The sequence below is a fragment of the Lipophrys pholis genome (genome assembly GCF_963383615.2).
Source record: "Lipophrys pholis genome assembly, chromosome: 15".
Taxonomy (NCBI): Eukaryota; Metazoa; Chordata; class Actinopteri; order Blenniiformes; family Blenniidae; genus Lipophrys; species Lipophrys pholis.
In genome coordinates, this window is record NC_137642.1 from 18,710,089 (window position 1) to 18,729,959 (window position 19,871).

General features: G+C 42.4%; 1 protein-coding gene across 1 annotated transcript in view; it reads right to left on the reverse strand.

Annotated features, from left to right (window-relative positions):
* Nucleotides 1-1,743: 1,743 nt before the first annotated feature.
* wdr11 (WD repeat domain 11) overlaps nucleotides 1,744-19,871 on the reverse strand; it is a 63,706-nt gene continuing 45,578 nt past the window's right edge. The window contains exons 16-29 of the mRNA XM_080481674.1: nucleotides 18,863-19,010; nucleotides 16,896-17,002; nucleotides 15,303-15,417; nucleotides 13,874-14,045; nucleotides 13,596-13,704; nucleotides 11,909-11,971; nucleotides 11,478-11,543; nucleotides 9,263-9,452; nucleotides 7,347-7,442; nucleotides 6,069-6,234; nucleotides 5,604-5,701; nucleotides 4,552-4,697; nucleotides 3,977-4,056; nucleotides 1,744-3,674 (exon numbers count right to left, since the gene is read on the reverse strand). Of these exons, the coding sequence (XP_080337800.1) occupies nucleotides 3,472-3,674; nucleotides 3,977-4,056; nucleotides 4,552-4,697; nucleotides 5,604-5,701; nucleotides 6,069-6,234; nucleotides 7,347-7,442; nucleotides 9,263-9,452; nucleotides 11,478-11,543; nucleotides 11,909-11,971; nucleotides 13,596-13,704; nucleotides 13,874-14,045; nucleotides 15,303-15,417; nucleotides 16,896-17,002; nucleotides 18,863-19,010 (1,759 nt within the window). The 3' untranslated portion in view covers nucleotides 1,744-3,471. The remainder of the gene's footprint in view (nucleotides 3,675-3,976; nucleotides 4,057-4,551; nucleotides 4,698-5,603; nucleotides 5,702-6,068; nucleotides 6,235-7,346; nucleotides 7,443-9,262; nucleotides 9,453-11,477; nucleotides 11,544-11,908; nucleotides 11,972-13,595; nucleotides 13,705-13,873; nucleotides 14,046-15,302; nucleotides 15,418-16,895; nucleotides 17,003-18,862; nucleotides 19,011-19,871) is intronic.

Below are 19,871 nucleotides of genomic sequence, written 5' to 3' on the forward strand. Positions count from 1 at the left end.
CCGGCCGCGTGGTTCTTTCCACAGGGCAACACCCCGAGATGTGGGCGAAAAGACAGGATGCGGGTAAGATAGTGTGATTGTATGAGAGAGACGGATAGGACCTTTACATGTGGAGCTCAGGTGTCCCCGTAAAGCAGGATAGGATTAACTATTTGTCGAAGAAAAGAAAGGCAAGAAAAGTAAGTAACAATTACATTGTGGAGGCATCTTTGGGATTCAACCAAACACAAAGGAGCACTGTCAAATCACTGGCACGCTCAGCCTTTTTTTGACTGTCTCAAAGAAGTGTGAAGCAGAAATCAACTCCGCAATAATAAATGATCATCATAAATACAGCAAGCGCTCAACGCAGAATGATTCTGCTGGATGGCGAACGAGATGCCTAAGGAAAGCCAACAAAATGTCAAGGGAAGGTGCCGGGAACACAATGGAAGGTGGGATAATTACAGAGAGAGGGAGAGATGAACTCAATGGTAACTCTCAGCAAAGAGGGGGAACAAAAAAAACTCACACATTAAAAGGAGGAGACAGAGGGGTTTTCACTAAGTTGTGCGGGCAGGCTTGAACCTGCCCCTCCTGGATACAGCGATCTGTCAGCAGCGGAGGAGAACGCTCTCATGGGAACTGGATGACCTGCTGTACTTCGCTGTCTATACCAGACAAACGGGTGTTGGTCCTGCCTCCGTTCGGTGCACACAGAGCGGCCGCTTCAGTGGCCACTTACACACATGATTGAGAACAAGGATCAGCGAGACCACCGTATATGATTGATTTGGAATCGGGTGTTAATTCCCGCCATATGTGTGGGAAACAGTGAAAACCGGTGATTTCCATCTGCTAAATGAACATGAGTGCTCCTCACAGCTTTGGATCCAAGCACACTTAATCTTGTGCTGCTGACACTGCTTTGAATCTTGTTTCAGGAGGAGTGTGTGTGTGTGTGTGTGTGTGTGTGTGGGGGGGGGGGGGGGGGGGGGGGGGGGGGGGGTGCAAGTGGCAGATGGAAACAAGTCTTCCAGGAAATTAGAAGAAGAGGGGTGTAGCAGGGACATGAGTTGGCACAATGTCGGCCAGCTTTCTTTAGGTACAAGAAAAGCAGGGGAGACCTTAAAAGAGGAGGGTAGAAGCAGATGTAAGGCAGAAAAGGGAAGTACCAAGTGAGGCTGGCTGGAAGGGAGTTGTTATCAGAGCCATGTTGGCGAGCTGGGTGGTAGGCTATGTATAGGCAGTGGGAGAGAATAGAAAACGTGTAGTGAGGCCCTGCATACTGATGACCTGGCTGTAACGGCTGGATCGGCTCTCCGGCAGTTATTCATTAAGCCATTAAAGGAGCACAATCAAGTCATTTGTGAGGCTTTTCTGTTTCGGACTGTTTTTCTCCTTTTTGTGCTGCAGAGGGAGAGAAGAAACAGAATACATGTCAATGAATAAATCTGGGGAGAAGAAAAGAGTTGAAAACGGTCAGACCTGGGCAGCGAGCTGAGGCCAGCTGTTGGCCCTCCTCCCGAGCTGAAAAGAGGTAATTAATTGCGGAAGTTCCTCACGCAGAAACGAATTCACCTTTAAGACAGTTTGATAAATGTACAAACAGTCAAATTCAATCTACCTGGCTTGGGAATTAAACAGGGTCATTGAAAGGAGCACTCGGGACAACAGGTTTTGCACAAAGAGCTTCCCACTGCACCTCACCTCCGACTGGGACAAGAGCGCCCTCTTGTGTGGAAGCAAAACACTGAAAAACATCCAAGTTAATAATATTGAGTTTATTGCCATCCATATATACATATATCTTCCTTCTCTTGATTTTTTTTGTTCTTCATATATCTTTAAAGCATGAGCATCACTGTGTAAACAATGAACAAGGAAACACTGGAAAAAGCTAAAGTTTAAAGACATTACAATGACTTCTCCTCATAGGAAACATACTGCTGAAGACTGGACTCTTATGAGAGAGACACAGCCTTCATTTCTTTTTAAGAAGTCCATGTATATATAAAGGAAAGCAGCAAAGTGTTAATCAAACTTGAGTCATAAAGAGGGCAGTTCTGCACACGGTGGCTCACAACACTGACGTAATTGGCGGAGGACACCCGTGATCTGGGCTGTGTGCGACTCGTGTAACCGTACACTATTTCAGTGGGCTCTGTGAAATGCATACACAGGATCGACATGTAGTCCCCATAAAATAGGCCCGGGGTGCCATAGTGACAATACCTGGAGTTAATAGACACATGCAAAGGAAAGAAAAACAGCATTGACGTGTTTATGAAACACAATAACCGTATATTTAAAAAAAAAAAAGTTATTGTCTTGTTTCAGGAATACTGAACACATCACAAGGAGAAAAATCACGATCACTACACGTCTTCTCGTTTTGGGAGAGGTGATTTCGATTATCAGGACATGTTTCGCATGTACAGTTAAGGCGAAAGCATAACAACAGAGGGGAGGTGGGCAGTTATTGTTCTGATTGTAATGAACGACAGTGGGAGCAGCACAGATTACGGTTTCGGTGAGAAAATTATGCTTCGAAGGAGCTACTACACGTTTTGACAGCTCAACTTGTTACACGCACTAAGGAACAACTTCATTATACAAACATCAAAGTGTACACCAAAGTATCCTCTCAAGTAAAAGTCATAAAAAAAACAAAAACCCATTTGGATTAACAGAATAGATTAATGAGCAACCAATATCTACTCAACTGAAGGTACACTCTGTATAAGCTAATTAAATTGCATCACGGTCAGGTTCCTGTGCCCCGTGCACAGGGAGATAATGTGCTAATAAGTGCAGGCTGGTCTGGGCTATTTTACTGCTATCCGACAATTACAGCTCCAGTGGCTGCTGTGGAGAAAAGGGTTTATCTTCTGTGAATATGTGTCACAGCTGGACAGACGGTGATGTGAGTTCTCACCAAAACTATGCAGACATTGGCTGAATCAAGTGTAATGGTTGTGCATTTTCTAAACGAAGCAAGGAATCTTTTATTTGGGGGATGAATTCAATTTGCTACATCTTATCTCAGCAAGCGGGAGCCTGCAGAGCTACAACACATCTTTGAAATAATTCACACTGGCACACAAAATAAGGCTCAACAGGCATTCGTCAAAATCCAATCAAACGGTTTGAATTAATTAACCACAACATGAACTGATACCGAGGCGACGCGACGCGCGTGTCGACGGAATGAGGACACAAAGTGCGCTTCTTTTGGGGCTGTTGCATGCTGACACACATGAGCACAAACACGCACTCCAGTGATAAACGAATAACGTCACACGGACTAAAGTCCAAACTGGGGCTCCTGCTTGACGTGGAGTTCATGACCAAAACTCTCCAGGAAACAGATTTCTCTCACAATGTTTGATTTGTTGAAGTGAGACTGAATGGCCGACTTTTGACCTCCACCTTAAAAAAAACCCCAAAAAGAAGGTCATCCATTCTCTTTCAAACCTCCCATCACTGAGGTCACTCGGTGCTCTCCTGGCCCAGCTCCACCTCCTCCTCGCCAAGAATCACTTCTGGCGCGCCGCCTTCTCCTTCGAACAGCTCCTCCATCAGCTGCTCGCCGGAGCTGCCGGCCCGTGACGCCCACAGAGCGGCGCCCTCCCGCAGGCCAAGGGAGCGCAGCAGGCGTGCGTAGTCCAAAAATGCAGCTTCAATTAGTTTATGTGCAGACGTGGGTCAAGGACACTATCAGCAGAAACGGATAAAACCAAAGTCTAGAGTGACAGCGGGTCAGGCTGTTTGTTCCACTGGCCCTTGATGTAGCATCTGATTTATATTCAAGTCCCTGGTATAGACAAATCACATAATACTTAACCTGATTCCTCAAAACTATTTAACGGAAACTATCCATTTAATATTCTAACACTTTTTCTCACCAATGTAAATATAACTAGGATGCACTGAGGTTAGATTTGCACCTGTAAATGGTCTTTGGGGTGCGGTAATGGCTTTACAAAAAGGATATTAGAGGAGTCGTTGGCCTCCATCACCCCGGACTTCAGACAAGCTTCGATGAAGAGGGCAGCGCGATCAAAGTGCCTCATGCTACACAGGAGAAGGAGGGAGGGAAGGAGTGAAAGACACAGGAGGTGAGAACTATTGTAAGAAAGCACCATCATCCCCGCCTTGATGTCAGCGATCCTAAAGCATACATCAGGCCTATCGGCCTGATGCATCTCTTACTCCCTGCGAGAGCGCTTCACTGCCAGAGGCAGTTCAGAACAGGAGCTGTCAAGGAGGCGGATCCAGAAACCAACAGCAGATCGATGCCGAGGTAAAAAGACACAGGGTCAGCCCATAATACACACTGTGATCTGTCCTTCAAGGTACTCAGGAAATAAAGGACTGCAAGAAACTAAGGCACACTGGCGTGTTTAAGTCATCGGGTGAAACAAGCTTGTGAAAAGAAAGATACTCTAGATTTCTGGATAGGTCATTTCTGCGGATAAATTTGTGTGGATGTCAACTTACAGATATTGCAAAAAAAAAAATTCTTTTCTGTTATTGAACACAACAGATTTCCTGGGGTTGTCTCTTTACCTGTGGAGCATCTCTCCCACTTTGTAAAAGCAGCCCAGCGACAGCAGCACCAGAATGGCTTTGGATTTATGGTTGACCAGCGAAGAGCAGAGGTGCTCTGCCCAGCGCTTCAGCACGTCGGCGCTTTCTGCTGGATTCAAACGCACCTGCAAGCACAAAGCAAACACTGAAACCGCTTTCCTGCTGGGAAATCCACACGAAGAGTGCAGAAACATGCCAGAGTGCAAGAACAGAGGCGGTGGGCAGCTTACAGCTTGAATTCACATACTTTATTTAAAAAATAAATAAATAAATAAAATAAAAATAAAAAAAGAGGCTTGTCTTAGAAAATATATTTTGGGGGTTTTATTTTGATGAAAATTTGGAATGTCACTCAAAATCGTACCAGACATCCATATCTTAATTTTTATCCCCCCATAAATATATTATCCATCCACCGAGCATGCCACACTGCTTCATCTGATCCTGGAAAAACAGCAGGGTGTCTGTCGGTATAACCACAAATTCCTATGCTGCTCACACTAAGCAGCCATAAACTTACTAAACCACACAAGCAAATCCCAGAGTTTCAACTCTAGACAGCCACGGCTCAGTTTATATAGCGAGTCATCGTTCAGTCGAAGGACTGTGGGTTCAATCCCGCTTCACTCCTTGTCCACATATTAAATAGAAATGTCTTTGAGCGAGACACTGAAACCAAAATTGCTCCAATGGAGGTTGAACACTTTGCATGGTAGCTGTTGTTACTGTGTGAATGTGACTGACAGTATAATGTGTTCTGAGACCGCTGAAGCAGTAAAAATACATGATATAAGTGAAATCCATTTAGTATTCAAACAGAGAGTAAAACTAAGCAGATGGGACACATTTGCTTCCAATAAACAATCTCCAGCAGGAACGCGGCGCTCTCCTTGTATTTTGGAGTGTGCCATTAATTCAGACATTTTCATCTACTTTTGTATTTTTGCAAGTACATGCAGCACTTTGGTACAATACAAATATGACCCAGGATCTGAAGTTTCCTCTCTATGGATGCCGTCATGCTGAATTACCTTGGCCAGCCAAGCGGCTCGGTTCCACTCCCCGTAGGTCTGCAAGTAGCGACAAGCGTCCGCCGCCTTGTCAATCAAACACAGCAGCTGAACTCCCTCTGACAAACGGCACAAGTGGACAAGTTAGAGTGTGAGACAGAGGATGTGTGGCAGGCAAATCAGAACCTGAGGTAACAGTCTGCTCTGTCAAAACTGTTTTTACACTGACATACAATATTTGCGATGTTTTCAAAGTAAGTTTTGAGTTTAAAGTAATGAGGTGAAAGTGAATAAGGCTGAATCAATGCACTCTCTCTTGAGCTAGAGAAATACATTTCAAAGCCTTAATCAAAGAATATATTTTAAGAAAAGTCAATAATACGCTTCTTAAGGTACTTTCAAAGTTTAAACATCCAAAACACTAAAAGCTGCTCATTCTTATTTAAAACACAAGAATGCTGCTATTGGACATACACACAACACTACCTGCGAGCTTTCCATTGGCGATCATGTTGGTAGCCACCAGCTTGATGGTGGACTGTGAGGGTCCCGAGGAGGTGATGGTGGTCACCAGGCAGGCCTTGAGTGAATCGCAGTAGTAGCTGGGGTTGTCTGCGCTCGTCTCCAACAGCAACTGCACTGCCCTGTCCGTCTGTCAGCGACAGCAGAAAGTGATGAGCTTGTCAGGACGGAGCTTGGAGACAGAGATGAGGTGTTAACAGCTCTGGCTGGTGGCGGCGGCGAATGTGTGTGTGTGTGTGTGTGTGTGTGTGTGTGTGTGTGTGTGTGTGTGTGTGTGTGTGTGTGTGTGTGTCTGAGCAGGACGATGTGGAATTGGAAGAGGAAATTATGCTTATTATCGTGCTTTTCATCTGGTGTAGATGAAGGCTCAGGCTCATGCGGGGGTCAGCGCAGGCTGGCCTCTGCCTGTCGGCCTGCTGGATTGCTGCACCTCCAGCAGTCTACTGATTGCAGCCTGTGATTAGATGGAGTGTGGTGACATGGAGCGGGGAGAGGGGGTGACGCTCGTCCCCACAGACTGGACAAAGGCAGCTTTATTTGCACCGATACAGCGTTTTTATGACCATAACTATGTGAGACTTCGAGTCATGAGGAAAGTTAGTGAGATCAGAACTATCTGTTTTTAATGTATTGTTACAATATGGCACTCATGTGAGTATTTAGTCTAAATTCATGTTTTATTTCTGACTATTATATCATATGCTACACTTCATGACTTTAATATAGTATTTTCTAGCACATTCAATTTCTGCATGGTTCATTTTGTGCTGTATTAAACTAGTAATTTTATATGGCATGAATAATAGTGCAACATGAGACTAAAATACACAATGTCCATTTATAACAGGATAAAGTCCTTATACATGGATGGACACTGTATAACATTATTATAACTAGTATCTTTAAATGCTTCTGTCACTTTTTCCATGATAACTTCAGCTATTTGTTCGCTCATCTGGGTGTGTTATCGTACAGAGAAGCTCATCGCAAAATTGTGTCACACACGGGTGAATCCTGTCTTTGACTGGACAATTGTTATGTTGTGGCTCTCGGATCCTCCACAATGATGGACAACTAAACAATTGACATTTTATGATGAGAAAACAACTAGCAAAAACCTTTCACATGTGAGCCATCTGATCAGGAAATTCAAATATCTTTTACAGATATTGAAATAAAAAGCCTATCTTGTAGGCTGCTTGTACACATGCTTGAAATGCAGTGAGTATTTGCAGTACTCACCTGACCCAGCAGGAGGAGTTGGTCAGCACATTTCTTAGTGTGCTCATAGCTGGAGCGCTTCACCTCCTGCAGGTGAACCCGATCCAACTGGAACTTCTGTGGAGGTTGTAGAGGAACAAGTTAGTGTACTTTTGTCAGAGCTTGTGAATGTTTTGAAGAGTAGCAGAGGGAAAGAAAATAATTGCTACACTCATTTGATAATCTCACTTGAGGATAATGATGAGCAAAAGAAAGAGGAAATAGATATGGGAAGACATTGATAGGATTAGAAAGTTCATTATGAAGTTTTTTAAATATTCAGTAGTTGGTGCCAGCGCCTCCTGTGCTAGATTTCATTTTTGGTGGCGGTTTAGCGGTTTCCTGATGGAAGATCTTAGGGAGCACGTGATAGGCATGAAAGCCTAAAACAGCAATCTGTTTTATGAGAAAGACAGAAATGATGAAAAGAGATAGAATCACAGTGGAAAGTATCAGTGACTGAATGTATGTGTGCACACAGTTGTATCTGTAGCCACCACAGAGGCTCACTATTAAAGTCCTGTGCTCTTTATTATGATGAAAGTCACAGCTGTGGGCATAGATCCTTCCAGAGATACCAAATGAGTTTAGAAACTTCAGAGCCGTGTGCGCCGTATCAGGAGTCTTGAATATTGGTAATTATAGCCGGGCTGCCGCCAATGGAGCTGCTTTATGACAACAGCAGCCTCACGTTGCTGGAAACCGGGTAGCTCTTTGAGAGTCGCCAACATTGCGATCACAGCCTGGACTCTCATTAACAACAAGTAAAACTTTATGAAAAGAGAACGGTGCATAATATAAAAAACACTCAAAGAACAGAAGAAGAAACTGCAGGCTCATTTCGAGACTTTCTAATTAGACTTCTACCGGTGTTTTCCTACTTGAAAACCTCAGGCGAGCAAAAAGCTCTTTCAAAGGGTGTTGAGTTGACAAAGGTATGTGTTCTCTCTTTTATCTTCATTATTTTAAAAAGAGGATGCCAGCTATACCAGAATAAATACCAGCCGACCCACAGCAACCCCAAAAAGCATCTATCTTCCCTTGCACAGTGGGACAACTTTCTAATTACCTTTCCACAATTTTCTCAGACTATCCGAGTGATTTCTGCAGCCTGGAAAGTTTAGTCGGGACACACAAACAATGTGGGGCTCATCACTGTTGCAGAATGGAAAAAAAAAAAAGAAAAGCTAACTAAGAAATGAAAAACCTGCAGAAGGACGAGTTCGATGAACAAAGATACGGTGTACGTTGTACGTTTACTGGATCGGAGTGATGTCAGCAAACACAGAGGAGGATGATCAATCTGTGGATGTCCAATTGAAAAAAAAATAAATAAAAAATCCCCAAAACTCTTCAGCAACAAACTAGTTTGGTGATTAAGGTAGAAAAAAGAAGATTGTGGTGATGGTTTAAAAAAGCCTTGAATGTTGGTTCGGCTGTGTCACTGCGAGACGTATTGATCTGAGAAAAATACAACAAAGGGAGTTTTTTTTCCCTTCTTTTTTTAATAAATGAGTGTATCCACATGTGTATGAGAATCTCTCTGAGGAAATGTTGGGGGAATTAAATGTAGAGGGGAATGCAGAGAAGGATGGATTTGACCTCAAAGGCTTGAAAGTGTGAGCTGGTTTCCTTAAGGACAGGAGCTTAGTGATACAACAGAGGAGACACAGAAAGTTATTAGTGATAGATGTTGACAGTGCAGGGTGATGAAGGACAGGCTGACTGTTGTTGCACGGTCTGGCAGAAAGATACCAACTGTCTCTAGATGACACCACAGATGGGATCATATTTTATTATGTTATCTGCTTTGATCATGTGTCTTTGTTTTTATTTTCCAAGCTCACCAAAGGGGGTAAACACATAAAAACAGGCCCCCGATTTCCTCTGTGACTGACCTGGAAGTAGGAGCTCTCACACAGGACATCATGGCAGATGTCCAAGTGGTTGTGAGGTGATGGTTGGCTTCCTTCGCTCGGGGCCTTACCCTCTGCAGTGGAAACACTCAGCTGGCGAGCTTGTGCAAATGACTGGAGGTAGTGGGACGCCACTGTCCAGAAGTGAAGGTCGGATTCATCCCCGAAGAGCCTGCAGTTTACCACAAGAGCACAAATCAACTGACTGCAAGCTGGGCTGTGTTCTACATAAACTCTGCAGGCTGTTCTATCACCTTCTGTGCTCATTAATGACCACGGGTGTATCTCCCAGCCCACGCCTTGCTCTTTCAGTGAGCTCCCCTCCTCCTGCTGCCTTTTTTCTTCCACCCTTTACTTCCCTCTGCCTCTTTTAACGTAACAGCACTGGCACACAGCTGTTGCTAGGTTACCTTGAGACGTTAACAATGGCGTAAAGCTCGGACCGCCAGATGTAGAGGCGAAATCATCAGCTCTTTGTGTACAAGTAAGGCAACATCGTTTCAAGAGCAAAAAAAAAAAAAAAAAAATGGTCCTTTGGACTTTCCAGGTAAATCATGGTTTTAATAACAGAATGCAAACAGGGAGAAGATATTGCATTTCTGCTCAGGCTGGCTGATCTAGATTTGTCAGAGGCTCGAGGGAAATGAGAACTGAAGCCGAGATGAGATCAGAGTCGCTGACACTGGCTTTCATGTCACGCTTTTTTTTTGTGGCATTTCAAAACCACACTGTTCAGTTACAACCACAAAAAGCAATTAGTCCGTCAGATAATTGAAGTGTGTAAAAATGATTCCGACCGAGCTCGCAACATTACAAAATACACAATGTATTCACTGGGGATACTTACCCAACTAAACAGCTAATCACATGGCAGGACATTGACGCATGCAGATATGGTTCAGAGGGTCTTTAAAGGTTCAAATCGAGTATCAGAGTGAAGAAGAGAAAAATGATTTAAGCAGCTTTGAACACAGCACAGTTGTTGGTTCCAGATGAGCACACAGAAAGTGCTGACCGGCTGGAGTTTTCACACGCACAAATATCTCCAAGATTTACAGGGGGTGGTGTGAAGAAAAGAAAAGCGGGGAGCAGCAATTCTCTGAGAGAAGATGCCTTATGTGGGATTGGTCGAAGACAGATGGTCTCATTTGTCATTACTAAAGTATGCAAAGGATCTGAAAAGTGATGCCTGGTTGAATAATTCAAAATCAATCTCAAACTTTACACAGTTAGGGAGTGTGTGTGGGAGTAGGTTTCATGCCAAAAATTCTCATCACACTGGAAAGGCTATTTTCTTGCCCCTTTTAAATGGTGTCACATTTGTAAAGAAAATGCATTTGCGGGATGAGAATCAAAGTAGACTATGTGGGCTGCACCTATGAAAAGTTTTCTGAGAATACAGCTTTTTACTTTGTTTAGTTTTGACTGTTTTGAGGTTTCGGTACTGCCAGGTGCTGAATGTGAGCAGTCTGATGGCACCTCTCAATGCGGATAAATATGAAAATGAGATTCTGCATCCCAGATCTCTACAGTCTGGAAGCAAAATCTATCCTCCTAAAATACAAGTGGACATGAATAAATGTGTTGCCAGCAGTCCTGAAGTCAATACATGTGTGATCAGCTTTGGCCAGTCACCAACACGTAGGCCGACTCATCTAGCGTCATTTAGAGGTCACATCCTACCTAAGCATTCCTTGATAATCGTCTTCCAACGGCTACCTTCAGCGGGACAATGCACCATGTTGGCTGGTTTAATGCCTTCACCGTTTACAGATTCTAATTGAATCGAGCACCTCTGAGACATGGTGGAACGGCAGTCTAATAACATGAGGATGCCGCTCATAAATTTACATTGATGGCTTAATGTTATTCCGATATGGACAGAAGTCTCTGCGGAATCTTTCAGTGTATGTCACAGAAGATTAAAGGAGTTTTGAAGGCAAAGGAGAGGAAAGACATATTACTATCACAGTGAAGGTAATTAAGTAGCCGGCGGTTGCAATATAAAAATGACCAATGTACTTCAATCAGGAGACAGCACATTTTTGTCTGTATTTTTGGGGGGGTAAAACAATTGTCTGCCCTGGTTTCATGAAATTTTGACCAAGCTGAATCCTGATAAACAGGTGTGCCGAGGCCCATGAACAGTCTGCACAAACAGAAAACAGTAGCAACTCCCGGCAGTGTTGTAACCCACCGTGAGACCAGGAGGCAGCGCTGCAGAAGACTGAGCTCCGGGTCCTGTAGCACACTCTTCATGTCACTGGGGAGCCAATCAGAAACAGACAATCAGAACACAGCCAGAGCAAATTACACTTCTCAAACACAGCGGGGCCCAGCGTGGCTGTAACGGTAGACTCTCCTCATTTGTCAACCCACTGAGTACATGCACTTTGGACCTGCTGTCTAAACACTGAGGACCCTGGGAGTACAACTTCAAGCCAAAAGTGCAGTACATGAAAACAAACTAACACTGGGCTCTGATATATTGACAGACTGTACACATACACAGAGGGACAACAACATCTAAATGCTGGTGTTTCATCACACTGGGTATATTAAGCAATTTAGTTTGAGGTATTATGTGAAATTCCCCCAAGAAAATAGAGCAATAGCGTAATAACTTACTTGGACAAGGAGTTGAGCTGCTCCTGGATGAGGCCTTTTATCTCACCTCTCTCAGTGTAGTCTCTGAAACAGACACATCAAAGTCAGTCAAATGGCTGCTGAAATCAAACCTGACCTGATATTAAATGGGAACCGGCTTGTTAAGAGAAGCGGATCTGTGGTATCTCGCAAAGTCTGTTCTAACATTTATGCTGAGGTCAGGCACAGGCTGCTACTATAACTGCTTCGCTTATGATCGGGCAGCTGTGTGTGATAAATGAAAGAGGACTGAAACACTCACAGCTCAGTCGGATGGGTCCAACGACATTCGGCTATTAGACAAACACAGATGCTAAGGTCCACAAAACAACTAAAAAAGCCCTTTCAGAGCTGCCATTGCTGCATCCCATGTTGACTTATTTACAGAAGTGGTTTTGCTTACACTGGAACTATGTTTATATATTTCTCAAATTTTTATGAAGGAAATAAAATAAATGACTGCGTTGTTGGCAGATAGTGCGACTGTAGGTAAAAACAACGCACTAAGACTTGTCCTATAGCTTAGCAGTTTAGGATTCATTAAATATTTTATCCTGATTTAGTATTGCAATCCTGCTTCAATTCCCAGTAACATAAGCTTTTATATACTTGGACAGGTGATTACCTTGGCACTTCAAAACTGCTGCTGCTCACATTTAATTATTCTTGGCATTGCTGCACCAAAGTGAGCCTCAAATGCAAAGTCGAGACTATATTAAAAATAAATGACCTTACCAAGCTTTAACTAAGATCTAATGTGACTTCATCTCAAAGTGAGGATGCTTAAAATAGGTCAACATTACTATTCATTAAAGGACTTAAATTGTATTTTATTTTTTTAATGTGAGCTAAAAAACTTCTATTAGGATTAATGAAATTATGCATGATGTTATATAACTCGGTTTGTAATTGCAGCAGGGTTAAAAGAAGATGGCATATGTGTCTTCAGCACTAGCCGGGTGACAGGCAGTAAGGAGGATCAAATACAGTCTAACCAAAGGCTTCTCTGATCAATCGCTGATGCATGCTATGTGGACATCAATTATTGAAAGTACTGATAACTATCAATGCGGTGCTGTGCTCTGCTGGCTCACAACACTTTGCTTTAGGCTTGGTGTCACTATTTGTCTTTTTTTGCAAGCTGTGGTACACCAGATCCAACTTTGAAGGCTGCGGGGCAGATTTTTGCGCAGACGAACCAGTTCGATAAAAGAAATCAAATGATCCTACAGGCGGTGCGGACCGGCGTGTTTTTCCCTCAGAACCTTGCTTGAATATTGAGTTTAATAAGATTCTATCATCAAGTTAACATTAAATGAAAACATATGTTTATAGAATCTGTATAATCTCTCATGCGTATCAAATGATTAATAAGAATACATTTTTTCACAGTGAAGTAGTGGTTAGCACATTTTGTACACAATGAGAAATAGAGCCTTGGTTTGATTGGGACTTTTTGTTTAGGATTTACATGGTTTGCATGCGTGGGTTTTTCTCCAAGTTTGGGTTAGATTCATTGCTCTCTAATTTGTTCATAGCCATGCGTAATTCCGTGATTAGATACAGTATGTTTGCACTATCAGAGATGGCAACAGGAAAATGTGATTTCAGCTGAAAGAAGTGCGGACAATTTCAGAGCGAGTTCGTTAGTGATGCTTGGTCCACTTACACTTGCGTGATGTCCATGGTAAAGGTTCCTGACCAAGGCTGCAGAAGAAGGAAGGCCTTCAGTGTGAGGGCAGCACGGGGCACCAACAGGTAAGGGCACCACACCGGATCTGTGCATATATTTCACACGTGAAATAGGATGCTTTTATTATTCCGACATCATTTTTACTTTCAGGGAAAGTAGTGTCATTGTGTAATATGTAACTGGATAACCTAATACAGCTCATTGTTTTAGGAAAATGCTAATTTTCTCAAATGCTGTTTGTTTTCTGAGCTTACCAGTCAAGTCTTGCTCATCCATACGGTAGCTGGCTGACTTCATGGCCATCTCCAGCACTCTGATGCAGCCATCGTCTGATGCCAGTACAACCTTGTCCGATGTACACCAGTCGATGTCTAAGATGCGGTAGTTCACATTGCGACCGATTCGCATGCTGCTGACCATTTGGACCTGTGACAGAGAAGAGCCAGATGGTTAATCTGAAACTGCTCTGATCTGTTTCCCTCTGATTGCATTTGCACCATTTGTAGAGTGATGGCGGAAGATTCCCCAAAATGTTGCAAACAAAAGGATTTTTTGGGGGTTATTTGATCAGTCTGTGACAGCTTGGTGTCTCCGGGTAAACTCATTTGTATTGAATCTAACAGGACACAAGATGGAAGAGACAATGGGAAACAGCTTCTTTTTTTTTTTTGGGCCGGATGTATCCTCTAAAAGCTCTCTCTGGCTTTTATGTTGGTGCACTCAGTGAAACCCAGCTGTCAGAAGAGTAGTGAAGCATTTCAAATATCACTCCTGCACTTTTCCTCCTCCCCGTTTCTTTCTTGCGCCTCCTTCTGTCTCCATCTTTTTTGTGCTCTACAGCTTTTCCTCCCGTCTCTTCGCAGTCTTATCCATCTGTTGTCTGGCTTTTACGACTGGGGACAGGAAAGTGTCTCATCGTTGCTCTCCTTAACAAAACACACTGCTCCACCCAGACAACAGTGCTCCCTTGGGGAGATATTCCAGCACCTAATGCTTCTTAATGCACCAAATCATCTGAGTCCATATTAATCTGCTCTTCAATATTTTACCATTCACTGCTGCCAGGGACGGTAACAAATATTGTAGCATGGGTACAGATAAGTGGAAAAAAAGGGCAATCCATGGCATTAACCGAGGTGATGAGAGGGAGTGCAAACTAGCCTTAAGGATTCTTATCTGAGGTGAAGTGACGAGGCACTCTGCATGATGATGACTTCGCTAAAGAAGGCTTAAGATAAAGTGACAATGCATGCTGCCTTTAGGCACCAGGATCATCCATCATGCTATGGCAATGCTTATGAACATTTGGAAAAAAAGCTTTTAAGGCTTGTGCATATATACTTACACAGCAGTCCGTAATGATTCTTTAATACAACAACACAATTACAGTGAATATACTTATACGATATACTAATACAGTGTTAGACTGAGATGGGACAATAGTTAAATATACTCAACAGCGGGTGCAGTGTTTGAAAACGCATTAACTCTGCCAGAGTAAACCTCTAAATCACTGCAAACCTGCAGACCATAGCAGCTTCTATTCTTTAATTTCAGAGCAGTGGGTTGAGGCATGCTGGGAATTTATTATGTGCAGAGAACAGATCAATCCAGGATACAGCTGCTATACTTTACACATAGCGATATGCCACTGGCAACTGCTGGAAGGTTTTCGTGGCTCACCTCTTTGGTGTCCCAGACCTCTGCTCCATCTGTGTACATGACCAGCAGCTTTTGGTTGCCCTTTCCGGGGGCAAACCGGATCTTCTTCACCCAGCCGCGATGAGTCGGTATTCCCCTGAAAGTAACAATGGCATCTGTTATTTTCAGACAATTCTCGATGTCGTTAAAAATATATCAGTCACAATTAACCTTTTGCAAAATACTTTTCTATTGATGATGTCAGAATACATACACCAGGAACAGAGGAACTCTTCTACAGTTCATTGAAACTTAGGAGAGATTCAACCTTTCGTTACATGTCCGTACAGACGGGAACAAAGAAGCCTTTCAGTTTTCAAACCACATCAAGAGAGAGATTTTTAGTATGACCTCAAAACTAGGTACTTTCACCTTCTCTCTCATTCAGATATGAAACTGTGTGTGATTAGTCAGACTCCTGAATGGAGCGCAATTCACTGCCATACTAGAAAACTGCAAAAGACTTATGGAATAGAAAAAAATGCTTAAAGCACTTCATATTGGCATGTTTAGATAGCTCAATAACACAGACACAACACTTGGTTTCTGTTAAATAAAATATATTTTTATTGATCCCTCTTGGGGAAATTATTTCTCTGCATTTAACCCAGTTAAACTTGTTTACACGTACTAGGAGCAGAGGGCTTGCAGCATGAACATTCTAAAGTCTATAAACAACTTCAGAATTCGGAAAGTGAAACCAGTACATGAATGCTGCATGAGTGGACAAATTACAGCTGCGATCAGCAACCAGGTCCATGCTCTTTAATATTTTACATGTCTTAGGAGATACAGCAGCACGAAGTAGCACTGAAACCCTCGCATGTCAATGAGCTCTGCTTGCATTGTGTTACGTCACTTCATCGTGTTTCTCAGAGGCAAACAGACAAAATGGATGAAAAAGTTTTGGCTCAGTGGAAATGCTGAGAAATTGTCTTGAGTAAGTCGCTAGGACTGTTGATTTGGAGAAAAATGTGAAACAAATCTTACAAACACTAATTGATCTATAAGCACTTCTGGCACTGGGTTATGATTTGAAAACAAATCTGGAAAAGTACAAAAAGAAGATCCATCTACTGATTATTTAAATTTTTTCATTTATTTGAATGGAACAGTGCATATCACATTAAAATATATATGACATAACGCACTGGGAAACATACCACATTACCAAACACAGTGCAGAATTATAAAAAAACATTACTACATTTATCTCTAAAGTGTTAAAGTTAGCTGCCTTATCACATCTTCCAATATTACCCATTCTTTCCTCCCTTCCCCTGACACTCATTCACACTGACCTACTCATGATAAAAAGATGAAAATCAAAAGATACATGTCCCTGTGTACTAAAAACACATCCTAGTGTTCACAATTTTGCTGACTGAGAAGAAATGTTTTTAGTTGTCTCTTAAATGAGACATTATGTGGCGCTTCCTCTAACGGTCACCGGTAGAGTGTTCCAACTAGAACAACCCTCGATTGAAAGCACTCAATAGCAAAATGAAGGCACATAAAAATCATCTGGAATAAAATGATTCAGAAGCTTACTAAATGTCTTAGTTTGGCTGTTACCTTGATAAACGAGCTTTGAGGTCCCAGAAGTTGAGATTACCGTCCACATCACCGAGCACCAGGGTGTCGCCTTTCCAGGCAATGCAGGCAATACTACCCATACTACCCTGAAGAAAAGGAAAAAGTAAACATGTAAATTAGGAGAGTATAATCAGTATAACTAATTTGCCATCTACTAGCCTCACTAGTGACTTGCTGAGCAAACATCCACTTAAAGTGTAAAGCCTGCAGTCTTAGATGACCTGCTGTGTCAAGTCCATGATTATCTTCTAAACACTGTGTCTTTATATTGAGAAATACGGATTTATAGTCACAGTATCAATGCAGTAAACCATTGCGGGGTGAACGATACACAAACAAATTTATCAGTTCTCTCTACTGCTATAAAACATGCCACTCTCTGGCATCTAATATTTGGATGTGAATAAAAACAGGGCAATAAATTGAAATGTCTCTGGCAAAGTCATGTTCGACAAGCACCTCATCTTAGTCTGAGCAAGACGAGGCTGTGCCATAGCAGTGCTGGTGTGAAGATGTAAGTGTCAGCTCACCTTCAGCGTGTGATAGGACAAAACTTTTTTTTGGAAGAGTTTTCCTCTGCTTGCCTGACAGAGATCTGAAGATCTCCTGTAATCGTGTAAGGACTGTAAAACCTTTGGGGTATGCAAATGTGTGAGGAAAAATAAATCTACAGCCATCGCACAGATAAGGCTTATAAATCCCGAGGTAAACCTCCAGCGTCTGTGTGGTATGAAGAGACTGCATCGCACAGCATCCACTGCCTCACAATGGACACACCACACCAGCTTCTCTTTAAAAATACTACACTGAGTAGGGAAAATGTTGCCGCCTTGAGTGAAAAATTGACAGAAAAACAAGATAAACTTCAGTGGTGAGAGTGATGATGTGCCGCTTCCACTGACAGAAACGGTAGCAAATTAACAACAGCCAACAGAAGGTGCATACAACGCTGCATGACTCAGCTCCACACATATACAAGTTTATATGAGGTAATTAATCCCAGAAAAGTTCCCCAAGTTAAAGTATTTCCAAAGAAAAAACCCATAATGGGTGCTTAGGCAGCTAAAAAGTTAATCAAATCACTGGACTGATGGGATTTGACCATGGCATCTTGAAGTCATCCAGGCGGAAAAAGAAAAGCGATCTATGTTTACTAGCTAGGCTGTTTTATTATAAGAAAAATAAAAAGATGGCTGGGTTACTGCTTGAACGTTTTACAAATGGATGCAGTAACAGATCCTCTTCCCTTGCATCACACTTCAAATCAGTGAACAAGTGCAAAAAACTCCATCGGGACCTCATCAACATCACACACCTTAAAGTGGCTGCTTCCTCCCCAGAATATGACACAAAATGGAGCTTCTGTAAAGCCTTCACCTCGATTGCATTCATCTACTACTGGGAGGGGCACATTAAGTTGGCCATATTTCATCTTCCTCCCCCTACACACACACAAATCTCAGAAGGACATAGGCGGCTGCTGCTGCTACAGGAAGCAATGCCAAAGAAACAGCAAAAAACTGTTAAAGGACGAAAAATGGCTCACAATTAATTTTTATGAGAATCAATGTGACTGGATGGAGATAAATGTGGCATACCGAGGAAAAATACAGTATTAAAGGTCATGTTGGCTGCAACATAAAGCCAAGAGAAAGATTAATTGATAAATGGACCTGGGAATAAGAGATATTAGATACAAACATTAAGCGAGACAGGAAATGGCAACGTTAGAAGCAGAAGTAATGATAGGAGGCAGAGTGGTACCTGCCGAAAGTAAACAAGTAAAAAAAAAAAAAAAAAGAAAATATAGTGATGTTTGTGCACATAATTCTTAACTGGATTAAGAACGATACCAACAAAAGGTGCAAGGATGACCTTACAGTGAGACTGGACGGTGTGAAATAAAGACAGCCATAAAAAGTGACACACACAGTCTCTATACTCACATCGGGGGGAATTCGTGCACCGTCTTTGACTGTGTTGCCCTCCACGGTGATGTGGTAGACCTGCCCGTCTGTGTCAGTGAATACAAAGTGCTCCCTGGCGGAGATGGCCTGACTCGTCTCTGACTTGCTCTCAGCATCTTGCAGAAGACTACATGGTGAGTTTGGGTTGAAGGGGGAAAAAAAAAAAAAAAAAAAGCCTTAACAGAAAATTCTACCAGAAGAGAACATGTTATTTTTTTTTCTTCCCATTTCTTATGTGAAATCTTCTGGCTGGTAACTTGTTATTCTCCTGCTGGCTGTAGCCAGGTATCTGTAACCACGAGTATCTGGTCCAGTGTTTCCTAACTTGAGGCAGGTGTACCCCGGAGGAGTTTATTCTACACCAACCAGGAGGTACAAAGTTGAATTTTTAATAAGCTAAACTATAACCAACGGCATAAAAACTATGATTTCAGTGAGAAAAAGAAAAAGAAAAAAAAAAAACCTCAGTGCCCACTTCACTAGATACACTTGCGCACTCTTAATATGATTCAGTGCTGCAGCTCTGCCATAAATTATTCGTTCACAAAAGATACTCTGTTCCATTTTGCTTGAGATTATGTGAGCGGTTTTAATTCCATTATGTTGCTTTATTCCAGTATTGTGGAAAGTCTATTTGCATACACTAGAGGGTCAGAATGAAGTCCCACTCGATACCATGCTGGTCGAGTGAACATTGAAGCAGAGTGAAACCTCAATAATGAGAGCATGAACTAGCATTAAGTTAGAACCACTGATAAATCCTCAAGAAAAATGGAATCTTATTACTTTAGAAAACACACTTACGATGAAGCTCACAATATGTAATTGCAAATAACTTCTCAAGAGCAACAACATGGATGGAGTCTCTCTCTTTTCTTGCTGGATTGTTGAGTTCTGCTGAAATATGTTGAATCTGTTCGCCAAACTTCAAACTTTTCACCAACAAAATAGAAGCAATCTCAGAATAAAGGATTTCCGGGTGATAGAT